This window comes from Rhinopithecus bieti, unplaced genomic scaffold, assembly GCF_001698545.2.
Source record: "Rhinopithecus bieti isolate Rb0 unplaced genomic scaffold, ASM169854v2 scaffold_21703, whole genome shotgun sequence".
In the NCBI taxonomy this organism is placed as follows: Eukaryota; Metazoa; Chordata; class Mammalia; order Primates; family Cercopithecidae; genus Rhinopithecus; species Rhinopithecus bieti.
The window spans coordinates 1,836,530-1,853,792 of record NW_016812332.1 but is presented as its reverse complement, the minus strand read 5'-3'; the positions used below and the strand labels follow the sequence as shown (position 1 = coordinate 1,853,792).

The 17,263-nt window shown below is 38.0% G+C and overlaps 1 protein-coding gene across 1 annotated transcript in view; it reads left to right on the top strand.

Moving 5' to 3' along the window:
• The window catches only part of AKAP6 (A-kinase anchoring protein 6), a 642,313-nt gene that overhangs the window by 529,451 nt on the left and 95,599 nt on the right, over positions 1-17,263 (top strand). The window contains 1 exon segment of the mRNA XM_017895900.1: positions 205-429. Within this exon segment, the coding sequence (XP_017751389.1) occupies positions 205-429 (225 nt within the window).

Here is a 17,263-nt window from a genome sequence, read left to right as displayed (position 1 = left end):
ACTAAATGGAACAATGACCTAATCTGAACTGAAAGTCAGTAGTGAGGTGGCAGGTATAGATGGATGCTTCCAGATGGCTCTTGTTACCAACAAAACTGTAATCTGTTTCTGGTACCTAAGCTAATCTATGTTTTTGTTTTTTTGTTGTTCGTGGTGGGTTTTTTTGTTTGTTTTATTTTTTTGTTTTTTAATCTGATGCATTAGAAAACCCTAGGAGAGAAGATCCAGGACACAATGGCAGGGCACAGTGGGTCCAGTCCACGTGACCTGCTCTCTCCTGAAAGTGGAAGCCTGGTAAGGCAGCTGGAGGTCAGGATCAAAGAACTGAAAGGGTGGCTAAGAGATACAGAGCTTTTCATCTTCAATTCCTGTCTGAGACAAGAAAAGGAAGGAACAATGAATACTGAGAAACAACTGCAATACTTTAAGGTAATAAAAAAACAATCAAAGTTGATAAAAGCTCTTTTATGGTAGGGATGAAATATTTATCAAGTACATAAAGTATTATACCCATGTATCTATGTATCACTGTGCACCTAAATGTTTCCTTGAATTTATAGACAACCTCCACATTTCTTATATGCCTCTGTGTGTATAAAGATGAACATTAAGCATATCAAACATACATTGTAGAGGGAAAATCTCTGCTGCATGTGTGTTTTTTGCAGTGCTTGTTGAGGGAGGACTTTGATGAATTAAAAGCAGACCAGCAAACATTAAAGATTACTAAGGCCTTTGAAGGACAGACCTAAATGTTCTATAAATAACTTGGATAAAAATACTTACACAAATTGATATGATAAAAACACATGATTTAATCGAAGTCCATTACTGCTAACAAAAGGAAACATAATTTTTACATATGAAAGAGTCAACTACTTATGGAGGGAAGAAATAAAGCAAAACAAGTTCCTACATTACAGGCATATTCCATTATAGAATCTACCAACCTCAGCAACACAACTATTCATATTCACTGTATGTCCATGGAGAGGCATTTCACCTGGTTTGTTTCTATTGTTTACACAATATCTATTTAAAAGCAATTTAACATTAGAATGTTTTCCCCTATTGCCCAACCTAGCCCATACTGCTTGAATCCTTCCATAAAAGCAGTCATTATTTGGGTTCTGGCTAGTGTCAGCCTGAGGCTTTGGGGTTGCAGAATTTGAATTTGGTGGCAATAAATCTTCATCACGAGAAATCTTAGAGAGGAGTAAAAGGAAAAACAAGAAGAAAAAAACTTTTTGGAACCAAGCAACCATTTCTTCTCAAAGCATTGTAGGTCCAGGTTTTATTCGTCCCACCCTGCCTGCAGTCATCCAGTAATCTGTCAGAAAATTTAGTCACATGTGATTCACATTCTGTCTGCCAAACAGGCAGAGTCATCTTGCTCACCTCTATAACCCAAGAGGAGGCACCCTCAAAGACAAGACCACAATACTTCCCAATAAACTATCTGCATTGCACACCTATAAATTAGCTTTCATTGAAAACCTCCTCTTCTGCCACTTAATGGACAGACCAAACTGGAAGTTAAAGTGTCTTGCCAAAGCAAATGGGTTTATGGTCTGAAATCTAATACCCAGATGATTTGCTGTTTTATCTCCATTTGACTCATTCTAACCTCTACTGCAGGGAGATGGAATCTTCAGCTCTTTTAATGAAACTTTTCAAACTTTTTGAGATTATGGAGCCCTGATGATTTTTCTTTATGACTTGAAACTAGTTCCTTTCTAAAGTTGACCTTGAGGAGTTTGATCACATAAGTTAGGGGGATCTAGCATAATGGCACTTTTTTATTGTTTTTAAAGAAAATTGTCGGCCGGGCGCGGTGGCAAGCCGTAAATCCCAGGGCACCTTTGGGGAGGGGCCGAGACTGGGGCGGACCACGAGTTTCCAGGATGACGGACCATTCCTGGGCTAACCCACTGTGGAACCCCGTCTTACTAAAAAATACCAAAAAAAACTAAGCCGGGCGATAGGTGGCGGGCGGGCCTGTAGTCCCAGCTACTCGGGAGGCTTGAGGCAGGAGAATGGCCGGTAAACCGGGAGGGCGGAAGGTTGCAGGGAGCTGAGATCCGCCAACTGCACTCCCAGCCCGGGGACAGGAGCGGAGACTCCGTCTCAAAAAAAAAAAAAAAAAAAAAAAAAAAAAAAGGAAAATTGTATTCATGACTGTTGGAATAAATCTCTTTCCTAGCCAGAATTTTAAATAATTCTGAGCTATTTACTCTTAGTGTTTAGTGTGTGATTAATCCAGTGTTCTGTGTGTTACCACATTCACTGGAAGAATGGAAGCAAATGTTTGTAATATAATAATAATATAATGTAATGTTTGTAACCTGTCAAAATTATAATTGGTAATAAGCATGTACAGAGTAAAAAATTTTTACTTACCACAAACCCAAAGAACAGGTACACTCTGCCTTTCTAAGTGATGAAACAGCTCAGACAGGAGAGTGACTGAAGAACCTTTTTACATATGAGAAACCCTCTGCCATGCTCTGCCTCTTGTGGGTTCCCAAAGGTCTCCTGCCATGACTCATCACACAGAAGAGGACAGGCTTTATCCACAGGGTTTAGCTTTATGATTCTTTATCCTACAAATCCTCAGCCTTTTAACAGAACTGAAGTCCTTTATATGACACTGAGTAATGATAGATAAACTACAATGTACTCTCCAGGAGAATGGAAGGGAAGGTGCTGCATATGAAAAGGAAAACCCATAGCTTTGTAGACAGAACTGTGTTTCCTTCTGATAGATTGGTCTGGGATGAGACAAGGGATCAGGATCTTCAGTTTTCAGAAAAAAGCACAAACCAATTGTGGAACATTTTCCTTTTCTTTAAGCAATAAGTATGAGAAATATGGGATTAGACACAGGAGAAAATTCTACCCAACAAAGAAAGAGTCCAAACTCAGCAAGAGGGAAGAAACATGAAGGTGTGGACCTAAGAGCCCTGGGACAGGAATGCAGAATTATCGAGGAATGAACACACTCTGACAACAAAATGCAGGAGAGCATGTCAGGGATTTAATGAGGCCAGCTGGCAAAGGGCCCCTTCGAGCTGCGTGTGTGCAGCTTCAATGCCATTGGCTGGAAAGCACTACTTTTTAATGATGACCCTTCAGAGAGAAAAGAAAATAATTGCTTAATCATGTGTTCCTTGTATCCCATAACCAAATACATTATTCTAAAGATTCAAAATGGGAAGATATTATTCCTTAGCAGCTAAACAAGGCCACAGCACTGGCCTGGTCCCAAAACCAGTTGAGGAAGAGCCAGTTTAGACCTGTTACAAGACTTTGTCATCAAGAAGGTGAATGAAGGCCGGGCGCGGTCGCTCAAGCCTGTAATCCCAGCACTTTGGGAGGCCGAGACGGGCGGATCACGGAGGTCAGGAGATCGAGACCATCCTGGCTAACATGGTGAAACCCCGTCTCTACTAAAAAATACAAAATCTAGCCAGGCGAGGTGGCGGGCGCCTGTAGTCCCAGCTACTCCGGAGGCTGAGGCAGGAGAATGGCGGGAACCCGGGAGGCGGAGCTTACAGTGAGCTGAGATCCGGCCACTGCACTCCAGCCTGGGCGACAGAGCGAGACTCTGTCTCAAAAAAAAAGGTGAATGAGTGGATTAGATTTAATAATCTTGTTGATGATTAATGAACCAAATCTGCTTTCATAATTTAAATTTGACAAAGCACTTTTATGCATATTGTTATGCTTAAAATATGCACTAATTATATAAGTCAGAAAATTATGATTACCTTCTTATATGTGTGGGTATTTATTTTTATGAATGAAGAATTTGTGTTGTGGGAAGGTAATGTGACTCGTTTGAATCCCCATAGCAACCAGCAGTAGAGACAGAGGAGAAACGATTGTCTTTGAGTACAGATTCCCATCCTATCATTCACTGACTTCAAATAAACTTTGAAACTTTGTTTTACTCTAAATCAGGGGTTGACCAACATTTTCTGTTAAAGCCAGATAGTAATATAATCTCTGTACGAATTATTCAGCTCTGCCATCATAGTGCAAAAGCAGCCACAGACAATATGTAAATGAATAAGTATGGCTGTGTTCAATAAAACTAATTTACAAAGCTATTTACAAATGCAGGGCAGTGGGCTTGATTTGACCTAGAGGCCATAGTTTCCTGACCCTGCTCTAGATTACAAAAATTATTACAAGCATGAGAATGGATGCAGACTGTGTCGTCTTTAAAGAAAGGAGACCATGCTACAATTGCATTAGGGGGACAAAAAGTTATTTTAATAATTGTAACAACCACAACTAATATGTATGAGGCATACTTTCTAAATGTTTTACCTGCATTCACTTATTACTCATCACCATCCTGAGACTTACTATATTTTATTTTATAATATANAAATTTTAAAATTTGTGGGTACATAGTAGGTGTATATATTTATGGAGCACATGAGATTTTTTTGTTACAGACATGCAATGAGTACTAATCACATTGTGGAGAATGGTGACTAAATCCCCTCAAGTATTTACCTTTTATGTTACAAACAATACTATTAAACCTTTTAGTTATTTAAAATATACAATTAAGTTGCTATTGACTATAGTCCCCCTGTGGTGCTATCAAATACTAGGTATTATTCATTCATCCTATTTTTTTCTTTGTACCCATTAACCATCCCGTTTGCCCCTACTACCCTTTCCAGCCTCTGGTAACCATCCCCCCAACTCTCTATGTCTGTGAGTTCAATTGTTTTAATTTTTAGAGGCCACAAATAAGTGAGAACATACAATGTTTGTCTTTCTGTTCCTGGCTTATTTCACTTAACAAAATGATCTCTGGTTTGATCTACATTGTTGTAAATGATACGATCTCGTTCTTTTTTATAGCTGAATAGTATTCCATTATGTATATGTACCACATTTTCTTTATCCATTCATCTGTTGGTGTGTACTTAGGTTGGGCTTCCAAATCTTGGCTATTGTGAATAGTGCTGCAACAAATATGAGAGTGCAGAAATTTCTTCAATATACTGATTTCCTTTCTTTTAGATATATATACCTAGCAGTGGGATTGTTGGATCATATGGTAGCTCTATTTTCAGTTTTTTGGGGAACCTCCAAACTATTCCCCATAGTGGTTGTCCTAATTTACATTCCCACCAACAATGAACAAACGTTCCCTTTTCTCCACATCTTCGCCAGCATTTGTTATTGCCTGTCTTTTGGATAAAAGCCATTTTAACTGGAGTAAGATGGTATCTCATTGTAGATTTAATTTTAATTTCTGTGATGCTCAGTCATGTTGAGTCCCTTTTCATGTGCCTGTTTGCCATTTCTGTGTCTTCTTTTGAGAAATGGCTATTCAAACCTTTTGCCCATTTTTTGATCATATTATTAGATTTTTTCCCTATAGAGTTGTTTGAGCTTCTTGTATATTCTGGTTATTAATCCCTTGTCAGATGGGTAGTTTGCAAATATTTTCTCCCATTCTGTGGGTTGTGTCTTCATCTTGTTGATTATTTCCTTTGCTGTGCAGTAGCTTTTTATCTTGATGTGATCTCATTTGTCCATTTTTGCTGAGGTTGCTTGTGCTTATGAGATATTACTCAAGAAATGTTTGCCCAGATCAATGCCCTAGAGACTTCCCCCAATGTTTTCTTGTATTAGTTTCATAGTTTGAGGTCTTAGATTTAAGTCTTTAATCCATTTTTATTTGATTTTGTATATGGTGAGAGGTAGGGATCTAGTTTCATCTTCTGCATATAGAGATCCAGTTTTCCCAGCACCGTTTATTGAAGAGACTGTCTCTTCCACAGTGTATGTTCTTGGCAATTTTGTTGAAAATTCGTTCACCGTAGGTGTGTGCGTTCATTTTTGGGTTCTCTATTCTGTTCCATTCACCTATGTGTCTATTTGTAGGCTGGTACCATGCTATTTGGTTAACTACTAACTCTGTAGTGTAATTTGAAGTCAGGTATACAGTTTTATTCTTTTTGCTCAGGATAACTTTACCTATTCTGTGGTTCCATATACATTTTAGCATTGCTTTTTCAATTTCTGTGAAGAATGTCATTGGTATTTTGATAGAGATCATATTGAATTTGTAGATTGCTTTGGATAGTATGGATGTTTTAACAATATTGATTCTTCCAATCCATGAAAATGGAGTATCTTTCCTTTTTTTCTTTTTTCTTTTTTTTCTTTGTGTGTATGTGTTCTCTTCAATTTCTTTCATCAGTGTTTTGTTATTTTAATTATAGAGATTTTTCAGTTCTTTGGTTGATTCCTAGTATTTTTATTTGAGGCTATTATAAATGGTATCACTTTTATTAATCTCTTTTTCAGATTGTTCACTGTTGACATATAGAAATGCTACTGATTTTGGTGTGTTGATTTTGTATCCTGCAACTTTACTGAATTTATTAATTCGAATAGGTTTTTTAGGAGTCTAGGTTTTTTCAGATATAAGATATTATCTGCAAATGCAGATAATTTGACCTCTTTTTTTCTAATTTGGATTCCTTTATTTCTTTCTCTTGTCTGATTGCTTTAGCTAGGACTTCCAGAACTATGTTGGTGACAGTGAAAGTGGATATTCTTGTCATGTTGCAAATCTTAGAGGAAAGGTTTTCAGTTTTCTCCCATTCAGTGTGATACTATCTGTGGCTCTGTCGTATATAGCTTTGATTATGTTGAGATATGTTCCGTCTATCCCCATTGTTTTTTTTTAAGGTTTTTACCATGTAAGGATGTTGAATTCTATCCAGTGCTTTTTCAGCATCAATTTAAAGGATCACATGGTTTTTATCTTTCATTCTGTCAATATGATGGATCACATTGATTGATTTGCATATGTTGAACCATTCTTGCATCCTTCAGATAAATTCCCCTTGGTCGTGATGAATGATCTTTCTAATGTATTATTGAATTTGGTTTGCTAGTATTTTGTTGAGGGTTTTTGCATCAATATTCATCAGAGATATTAGCCTGTAGGTGTTTTTTTTTTTTTTTTTTTTTTTTTTAAATGTGTCTCTGTCTGGTTTTGGTATCTGGGTAATACTGGTCTCATAGAATGAGTTTGGAAGTATGCCCTCCTCCTCTATTTTTTGGAATAATTTGAGTATGATTGGTATTAGTTCTTTAAATGTTTGGTCGCATTCGGTGGTGAAGCCATCGGGTCCTTGGCTTTTCTTTACTGGGGGACTCTTTATTATGGCTTCAATCTCATTACTTGTTATTGGTCTCCAGGTTTTGGATTTCTTCCTGGTTCAATCTTGGTAGGTTGTATGTATCTAGGAATTTGTTCATTTCTTCCAGGTTCTCCAATTTATTGGCATATAGTTGCTCATAGTAGCCACTAATGATCCCCTGAATTTCTGAAGTATCACTTGTAATGTTTCCTTTTTCATTTCTGATTTTATTTATTTGGATCTTCTCTCTTTTTCTGTTAGTCTGCCTAAAGGTTTTCAATTTTGTTAAACTTAAAAAAAATGACTTTTGATTTCCTTAATCTTTTGTATTTTTTTCTTCATTTCAATTTCTTTTGTTTCTGCTCTGATTTTCGTTATTTCTTTCCTTCTAATTTTGGGTTTGGTTTGCTCATGCTTTTCTAGTTCTTTAAGATGCTTTATTATATTGTTTGTTTGAAGTTTTTCCTCTTTTTTGATGTAGGCACTTATAACTACAAAATTCCCTGTTAGTACTGCTTTTACTGTATCCCATAGGTTTTGGTATGTTGTATTTCCATTATCATTTGTTTCAAGAAACTTTTCAATTTCCTTCTCAATTTCTTTATTGACCCATTGGTCATTCAGGAGCATATTGTTTAATTTCCTTGTGTTTGTATAGTTTCCAAAATTCTTCTCGTTATTGATTTCTAGTTTTATTCCATTATGGTCAGAGAAGATGCTTGATATTATTTCCTTTTTTTGGAATGTTTTAAGACTCATTTTGTGATCTAACATACGGTCTATCCTTGCAAATGATCCATGTGTTGAGGAAAAGAATGTGTATTTTGCAGCTTTTGGATGAAATGTTCTGAAAATATTTATTAGATCCATGTAGTCTGTAGTGCAGGCTAAATCTGATTTTTTTTCTTGATTTTATGTCTAGAAGATCTGTCTGATGCTGAACGTGGGTGTGTTGAAGTCTGCAGCTATTACTGTATCGGGCCCTATGTCTCTCTTTAGCTCTAATAATATTTGCTTTATTGATCTTGGTACTCTAGTATTGAGTACATACGTCTTTTAAATTGTATCATCTTGCTGAATTGACCCCTTTATCATTATATAGTGACCTTCTTGGTCTCTTACAGTTTTTGCATTGAAATCTATTTTGTCTGATATACATATAGCTACTACTCCTCTTTTTTGGTTTCCATTGGCATGGAATATCTTTTTCTATCCCTATACTTTCAGTCTATGTGAACCTTTACAGTTGAAGTGTATTTCTTGTAGGCAACAGATCGATGGGTTTTATTTTTCATCCCTTCAGCCACTCTGTGTCTTTTTATTGGAGAATTTAGTCCATTACATTCAGCATTATGATTGATAAGTTGGGACTTACTCCTGCCATTTTCTTACTTGTTTCCTCATTGTTTTGCAGTCTTCTCTTTCTCTTTCTTTCCTTCCTGTCTTCCTTTAGTGAAGGTGTTTTTCTCTGGTGATATGATTTAGTTTCTTGCTTTTCATTGTTTGTGTATCCATTTGTATGTTTTTTGGTTTGAGGTTACCATGAGGCTTGGAAATACTGTGTTAGAACCCATTATTTTAAGCTGATAACAACAATACTGTTTGCATAAACCAACAAACAAGCAAAAGAAAACTAATAAAACTCTACACCTTAACTTCATCCCCTGCTTTTAGTTTTTTGTTGCTTCTACTTATATTTTATTGTACTGTCTGTGTCTTGAAAAGTTGTTGTAGTTATTATTTTTTATTGGTTCATCATTTAGTCTTTCTATTAGGATAAGAGTAGTTTACACACCGCAGTTGCATTGTTAAAATATTCTGTTTTTCTGTGTAATTACTGAGTAACCAGTGAGTTTTATATCTTCAGGTGATTACTTGTTGCTCACTAATGTCCTTTTCTTTCTAATTGAAGTATTCCCCTTAGGATTTCTTGTAGGACAGGTCTGGTGTTGATGAAATCCCTCAGCTTTTGTTTGTTTGGGAAACTCTCTATTTCTACCTCATGTTTGAAAGATATTTTTGCCAGTTATACTATTCTAGGGTAAAAAGTTTTTTTCCTTCAGCATTGTACATATGTCATGTCACTTTCTCCTGGCCTGTAAGGTTTCCACCGAAAAGTCTGCTGCCTGCCATATTGGAGCTCCATTTTATGTTATTTGCTTCTTTTCTCTTGCCACTTTTAGGATCCTTTCTTTATCCTTGACCTTTGGGAGTTTATTAAATGCCTTGAGGTAGCCTTCTTTGTGTTAAATCTGCTTGGTGTTATATTCTGCTTTTTTTTTTTTTTTTTTTGAGATGGAGTCTCGCTTTGTTGCTCAGGCTGGAGTGCAGTGGCACAATCTCGACTCACTGCAAATTCTGCCTCCTGGCTTCATGCCGTTCTCCTGCCTCAGCCTCATGAGTAGCTGGGACTACAGGCACCCACCACCATGCCCAGCCAATTCTTTGTATCTTTAGTAGAGAGAGGGTTTCATCCTGGCACTAGCCAGTATGGTCTCGATCTCCTGACCTCGTGATCCGCCCACCTTGGCCTCCCAAAGTGTTGGGATTACNGATCCTTTCTTTATCCTTGACCTTTGGGAGTTTATTAAATGCCTTGAGGTAGCCTTCTTTGTGTTAAATCTGCTTGGTGTTATATTCTGCTTTTTTTTTTTTTTTTTTTTTTTTTTTTTTTTTTTTTTTTTGAGATGGAGTCTCGCTTTGTTGCTCAGGCTGGAGTGCAGTGGCACAATCTCGACTCACTGCAAATTCTGCCTCCTGGCTTCATGCCGTTCTCCTGCCTCAGCCTCATGAGTAGCTGGGACTACAGGCACCCACCACCATGCCCAGCCAATTCTTTGTATCTTTAGTAGAGAGAGGGTTTCATCCTGGCACTAGCCAGTATGGTCTCGATCTCCTGACCTCGTGATCCGCCCACCTTGGCCTCCCAAAGTGTTGGGATTACAGGCATGAGCCACCGCGCCCGATCCTTGGTGTAATATTCTTGTACTTACTGATATCTTTCACTGGGTTTGGGAAGTTCTCTGTTTTTATTATCCTTTTGAATGAACTTTGTATTCCTATCTCTCTACCTCCTCTTTAAGGCCAGTAAGTCTTAGATTGGCCCTTTTGAGGCAATTTTCTGGATCTTGTAGGCCTACTTCATTGTTTTTATTCTTTTTTCTGTTGTCTCCTCTGACTACATATAAGTCTGCTATTTTTTTTTTTCTTTTTTTTGAAACAGAGTCTCACTTTGTAGCCCAGGCTGGAGTGCAGTGGCATGATCTCAGCTCACTGCAAGCGCCGCCTCCCGGGTTCACGCCATTCACCTGCCTTAGCCTCCCAAGTAGCTGGGACTACAGGCCCCTGCAACCACACCCAGCTACTTTTTTGTATTTTTAGTAGAGACGGGGTTTCACCCTGTTAGCCTGGATGGTCTCGATCTCCTGACCTCGTGATCCTCCCAAGATAAATTCTGCTATTAAAAGACTGATGCATTCTTCAGTATGCCAATTGCATTTTTTCAGCTCCAGAATTTCTGCTTGATTCTTTTTAATTATTTTAATCTTTGTCTGGTAGAATTCTGAATTCCTTCTCTGTGTTATCTTGAATTCTTTGAGTTTTTGCAACACAACTATTTCGAATTATTTGTCTGAAAGGTCACATATCTCTGTTTCTCCTGGACTAGTCCCTTGTGCCTTATTTAGTTCCTTTGGTGAGGTCATGTTTTCCTGGATGGTATTGATTCTAGTAGATGTTCTTCGGTATCTGGGCATTGAAGAGTTAGGTATTTATTGTAATCTTTACTGTCTGGCTTGTTTGTACCTGTTCTTCTTGGGAAGGCTTTCCAGATGTTTGAAAGGACTAGGGTGTTGTGATCTCTGCTGTATTTGCTTTAGGGAGCACCCTAAACCTAGTAATGCTGTAGTTCTTGCAGACTCAAAGAGGTACTGGCTTGATGGTCTTAGACAACATCTAGGAGAATTCTCTGGATTACCAGGCAGAGACTCTTGTTCTTTTCCCTTTCTGCCAAACAAATGTTCATTCATTCTTTCTCTCTCTCTCTCTCTCTCTCTCTCTCTCTCTCTCTTTCTCTGTTATGAGCCACCTAAAGCTGGGGGTGGAGTGACACAGGCATCCCTGTGGCCACTACCACTAGGACTGTGCTGGTTCAGACCTGAAGCCAGCACAGCACTGGGTCCCACCCAAGGCCTGCTGCAAACACTCCCTGGCTACTGCCTGTATTTGCTCAAGGCCCTGGGGCTCTACAGTCAGCAGGTGGCAAAGCCAGCTCTACCTGTGTGCTTCCCTTCAGGGCGGCAAGTTCTCTCAGGCCCCAGCTGAGTCCAAGAGGTGCCCTCCAGGAGTCAGGGACTAGAGTCGAAAACCTTAGAATTCTACCAGGTGTTCTGTTTTACTGTGGCTGCACTGGCACTCAAATCACAAGATGCAGTTCTTCCCACTCTTCCATCTCCTTTCCAAAACCAGGGGAGCCTCACCCTATAGCCACCACCACAGACCATGGAGAGTACTGCCAGACTGCCACCGGTGTTCCCTTGAGATTCAAGGGCTCTTGTGTCGGCTTATGGTGAATGCTGCCTGGCCTGGGACTCACCTTTCAGGGAAGTGGGCTCCCCTCTAGCCCAGAGCAAGTCCAGAAATGCCATCTAAGAGTCAAGTCCTGGAATTGGGAACCCCAAGAGCCCACTTGGCACTCTACACCTACAAAGGCCAAGCTGGTATCTAAGATGTGAGACTAAGTCTTCTTTACTTTTGCCTCTGCTTTCCTCAAGCAGAAGGAGTTTTACCCTTTAGCCACCACACCTGGAAATCTGCTAAGTCTCACCTAAAGCCAGCAAGTCTCAGAGACTCATCCAAGGCCCTCTACATAGTACCTGGGTATTACTGCTGGTTTTTCAGGGCTCAAAGGGTCTTCAGTTAGCAGGTGATTGATGCTGCCAAGACTGGGACCTTCCTTTCAAGGTAGTGGGTTTCCTTCTGGCCTAGGGTTATGTCTAGAGATGTCATCTGGGAGCTAGGGCCTGGAACGGGAGCCTTAAAATGTTGACTGCTGCCCTATCCTGCTGTGGTTGAGCTAGTATCTAAGATGCAAGACATTCAGAGTGGATCATCATTAAATTGGTGTACTTGTCGAGGGTTGCAAGGGGAATGATTAGGGAGCCTTCTATTCTGGTATCTTACTCTGCCCCATCCACTATCACTATCATGGATGAGAAAACTGAGGTGGGGAAAATTGAAGTAACTTACTCAAGGTCATAAAGTTAGTAAGTGATAAAGCCAATAGTCACACCTAGAAACTGTTTCAGAATCTGCCCCTATGTAGACTCAAAAGTCCCTAGGTCAAAGATATGTTACTTGAAAGAGAAAAGCACATAGTTTACTCTTTTCTTCCTTATTCCATTCTGAATACTTGACAGCCAGCTGGAGGAAGTCAGGGAGTCAATATTTTAAATCTTGGAAATTAAAATTTATAGAATAGGGCCTTTAAAAGGATTTCAAATTAATAATAAAATGTGTACCATTGCCAAGTAATTACTCTGAAAAGGAATATCACTAATGTACTTTTACAGAATAAAGGAAGAAAAGAGCTAAGCAGTTCATATGCTTTCAGAAATGTTTCCTGAAACCTCAGTGCATAATTTTCAGAAATAAAAATAAGACCAATTTCATCCAGTCTTTTAGGGGGAATATCTCGTGTCCACTATAACCAATTTCAAATGGTACCGTAAGTTCTCATTTCCTCTGACCCCAAACCCACATTTAAAGGAGACGAGGTGGAAAGACAGGATAGAATGTTTTAGCAGTTTTTATGTGTAAGAAAAGTAGCCATGATTCCTACAGGTGCCTGGATCATCCCTGCTGCTCTATCTTGGAGCCATTACAAACTTTGTAATGATGCTGTTGGCAAAGATGCAAACAAAGAAGTACAGTAACTCAGTCTAACCGTAACAAAAGCATACAAAACACTTTCAAATTCAACAGACATCAAACAGGACTTAATCCTTTCTATGTATCATAGATACATTTTTTAAAAAACATATTAACCATGTATATCCATCAAAAGAAAGCCAGGTATATTCATCAAAAGTCTTTTATTAGATTTTTTTTCGTACCACATATTAAAAAACCCATCACCTAACACTTCTTTGGAAATAATTTTAAATAATTGGATACAGTTCAGAACTGCCTTATAAGAAAAATTGGCTGGGTTAAGGTTGAAATTCAAAGATAGATTTATTATAAATAAATGTTATTCACACTACTGTCTGAGGGTGGTGGAAAGACCCACAGAAAATTTTTACAGGTAGTCCCAGTACAGTTTTCTAAAGTAAAAGAAAATGGAATAGCAGCCCAATTCTTTCTGACTGCATATTTTGCTAGAAGAAGATGCTGAATGATTCCTATGAAGTAAAGAGTTCTGCCCTTGGTTTGAGAAGGCAGAGATACAGCCATGCACTCATTTTATATGTGGTGTTTGTACTGCTGCTATCAGACCAGATTCATGGAAATCAAGAATGTCATGCTAATCTAGAAAGAGGAAAGAGAGATCTCACCCATCTTTACTTATTGTCTTGAAAGTCAGACAGAACAGCATTTAGCCTCTGAAACCAGAGAATGAATGTTTCTGCACTTAACTGATCTCTTAAATTACTTAAATGTAACTTTCTTTGTTAGTAAATTAAAATAAGGAAAAAACTGGAAGAACATAATTGCAAAGGTATCTCAATGCTCTCCGTTCAAGTAAGTATAGGATGGGAACAGTGAATCTGAGCCATCATAGTTGAGAGGCTTAAGTGTAGATTCAAGTTGCTTGTGTTTGTCCTGGCTCTACCTCTTTCTGATGGATGATCTTCCTGAAAGCTCCAGGTTTCTTATCTTACAAATAGAGATAATGGTATTACTTACCTTAAGAAGTGGTTGCGAGTGTTAAATGAGATAATATATACATGAAGACTACTTAAAATAGGGTCTGCCTACTAAGAGCTCAATATGTTTTAGCAGTCAGCATTAGAATTCTAAAGCATGAAACTGTACTTTCAAAAAAGCATTTATATTTAATAAAGCAGGGCTATAGTAAATAGATGAAGCAAATTCCTTGGGGTTTCACCTACTCTGGTGAGTTGTATGATCTCTAGGAACTGAATTATCTATTAATTGGATCATTGACCTACTTACTATCGAGGTAAAACCATAAGAGAAGTTTTTTCCCTCCCAAGACTAGGAAAAAAGGAGATAGTCAGTATACCTCCCAAGTTTGCCCTTTGACCTGGGAAGGAAGAGCTCTTTTGGGGTGGTAAAAACCAAGTCCCAGATTATTAAGGATGGGTCTCCACATTTGGGCTACTTTTCCTCTTTTGAGCAAGGCAGCAAACCAGTTACTTACAGTCCATTTTCTACTCCAACTTCTGTCTCCATGACCTTCTTTTGTAAACCCTCCTTTTACCTCTTGTTTCTCCAAAATTATTGCATTATGTGTGCACACATGAGTGCACACACACACACACATATACACACACAATTAGACCTTCACTTAAGGAGAGAAACAAAATTTATATTTTAATGTCCATATTGAATTGCCAGTCATCTTCTGTAACTTTTACTATAACATGATTCTTTTATAATTGACCAATTAATAGTATTTATTGAGTATCATCACTAGTTTCTGTTAGTTGGCAACACTATGACCTAGGACTTTCAGCTGTGTGATCTCAGGTAAGTAATTTTTCTGTGCCTGAGATTATTTATAAATTTAGGTTTTTTTGATTGAAAAGCTTCCCTTCAACTCTAGCATTCTTGTGATTCTGTAAGAGCTATCTTTTTCCATTGGTAAATTTTTCACTTATAGATGTCATTCAATTTCTTTAAACAACAACTTTCAGCTTGGCACAAAATTTTAGGTAGATCAGCCAATGGCCAATTCTGTATACCAGGATTTATATTTCCCTCATTGAAAATGATACTGCAAAAGGCAAGAAGCATCTTTTGAACAAAAATTGCAATGTTATTGCCTTTAGCACCACAGTAGCAATCTTTCTCTTTGTACCCATTTCCTTTCTAGCATTATAATGTTCAGTACAGACACTGGCCTAAAAGAGGAAAGTAAAAAGTCTTCCCAGTTATGAATTTCAGTCTGGATAGCCGTACTTATAAAGTGAGTATGTTTTTACTGGCTTCTAAGTTAACAGAGACTTGTTTGATTGAGTCATTTTTAAAGTGAAAAGAAATACACTAATAAACTGCTAGTGCGGTGATGGCAAGCAAATGTACAGATCTATAAGATGTAAGGCAGAAAATTCTCAGTTAAAATTCATGACCAAGTTGAAGAGATGGAGGATTTGATTCTGGAAGGACTAACCAGAAACCCTACCATCATAGGCCTAGCGTCTTCCTTTCTCATCTCTTAGGTAACTTGAAGTCCTTCACAATATATGTAGAGGCTTAGTATATCCTTGCCTGTCCTTTTGTTATCAGTTTTCCACATTATATTCTTTTAGGCAAGTTTCTTACAAATTGCATTCTAACCAAATCTGACAGTCTCTATCTTCTAATAAGAATATTAAGCCCATTCATATGTATTTCCTTGATTAAGATTACTGATCCTTTTTCATCTTATCATATTCTTTCATTTAGGCACTGGGCTGGGTTTTAGCAATACCATGAAGTTTATATTATGGGCAGTTTAAATATTTTGCTACATGGAATGCTGTTTTCTTTATTTCTACTGCAGTGAATTGGAAGGATTTTTTTAACTTCGTATTTTCTTTATTTACAGTATCAAGATTGATTCCGATGCCACTTTTAAATTTTAAAAATGAGCTTGTTTTCTTTCTGTGTCCTCCACCCTATTTCCCTATTTTGTTGATAGTATATAATCTTAGATTTAATTTTTAGATATTATTATTATTTTACTAATATAATTATGTCCTTTTTTCATACCTTCAAGTATTTCTTTTGACATTTGCATTATATTAAAAGTAATTCAGGCCTAGCTTAGAGGCCCATTCTTGTAATCACATAGCACTTTCGGAGACCAAAACAGGAGGATCACTTGATGTCAGGAGTTTGAGACCAGCCTGGGCAACATAGTAAGACCCCATCTCTACACACAAAAAAAATTGTGTTCAATTACCTGAGTGTGGTGGTGGGTGCCTGTAGTCCTAGATGCTTAGGAGGCTGAGGTGAGAAGATTGCTTCACCCCAGGAGTTCAAGGGTACAGTGAGCTTCAATTGTGCACTCTAGCCTGGACAAGAGAGCAGGACTGGGTCACTAAATTAATTTTTGTTAATTCTTTTTTGTTGTTGTTTTTTGAGACAGAGTCTTGCTCTGTCGCCCAGGCTGGAGGTACAGTGGCCCGATCTCGGCTCACTGCAAGCTCCACCTCCTGGGTTCATGTCATTCTCCTGCCTCAGTCTCCCAAGTAGCTGGGACTACAGGTGCCAGCCACTGCACCCGGCTAATGTTTTTGTATTTTTAGTAGAGACAGGGCTTCACCGTGTTAGCCAGGATGGTCTCGATCTCCTGACCTCGTGATCCACCTGCCTCGGCCTCCCAAAGTGCTGGGATTACAGGCGTGAGCCACCACGCCCGACCTGCTAATTCTTTATACCGCACTCTAGCCTGGTTAAGACAGTGGGACTGGGTGGCTAGATAATTTTTTTAATAAATAAAAATGAGAGTAATTCAGAATTAATTCTTTATACTATTTTCATTGCTGAACTTCAGTTTTTTTCATATAACAACTTTCCATTAAAATGTATTTTAGTACTCGCTATTGGATCATCTTCTAATAATTTTCACAGGAAAAGCCCATTTCTAGTATTTTTTCCAAACCCTGTGTGTCACAAAATGTATTTTACTTTTACCTCACATATAAACAATAGCTTGGCTGAATATAAAATTTTTCTAAAGGCTGTGTAATCTTTTGTCATCAAAATTTCTGATTCTTTTGAAATTTGCAGTCATAAAAGAGAAGATATGCTTATCTTTTACGTGTGAGTTGTAGCTTTTGTTTTAATTTCATTTATATAGGACTAGGACTAGGTATCTGTCTCTTTTCACTTTTTTTTTTTTTTTT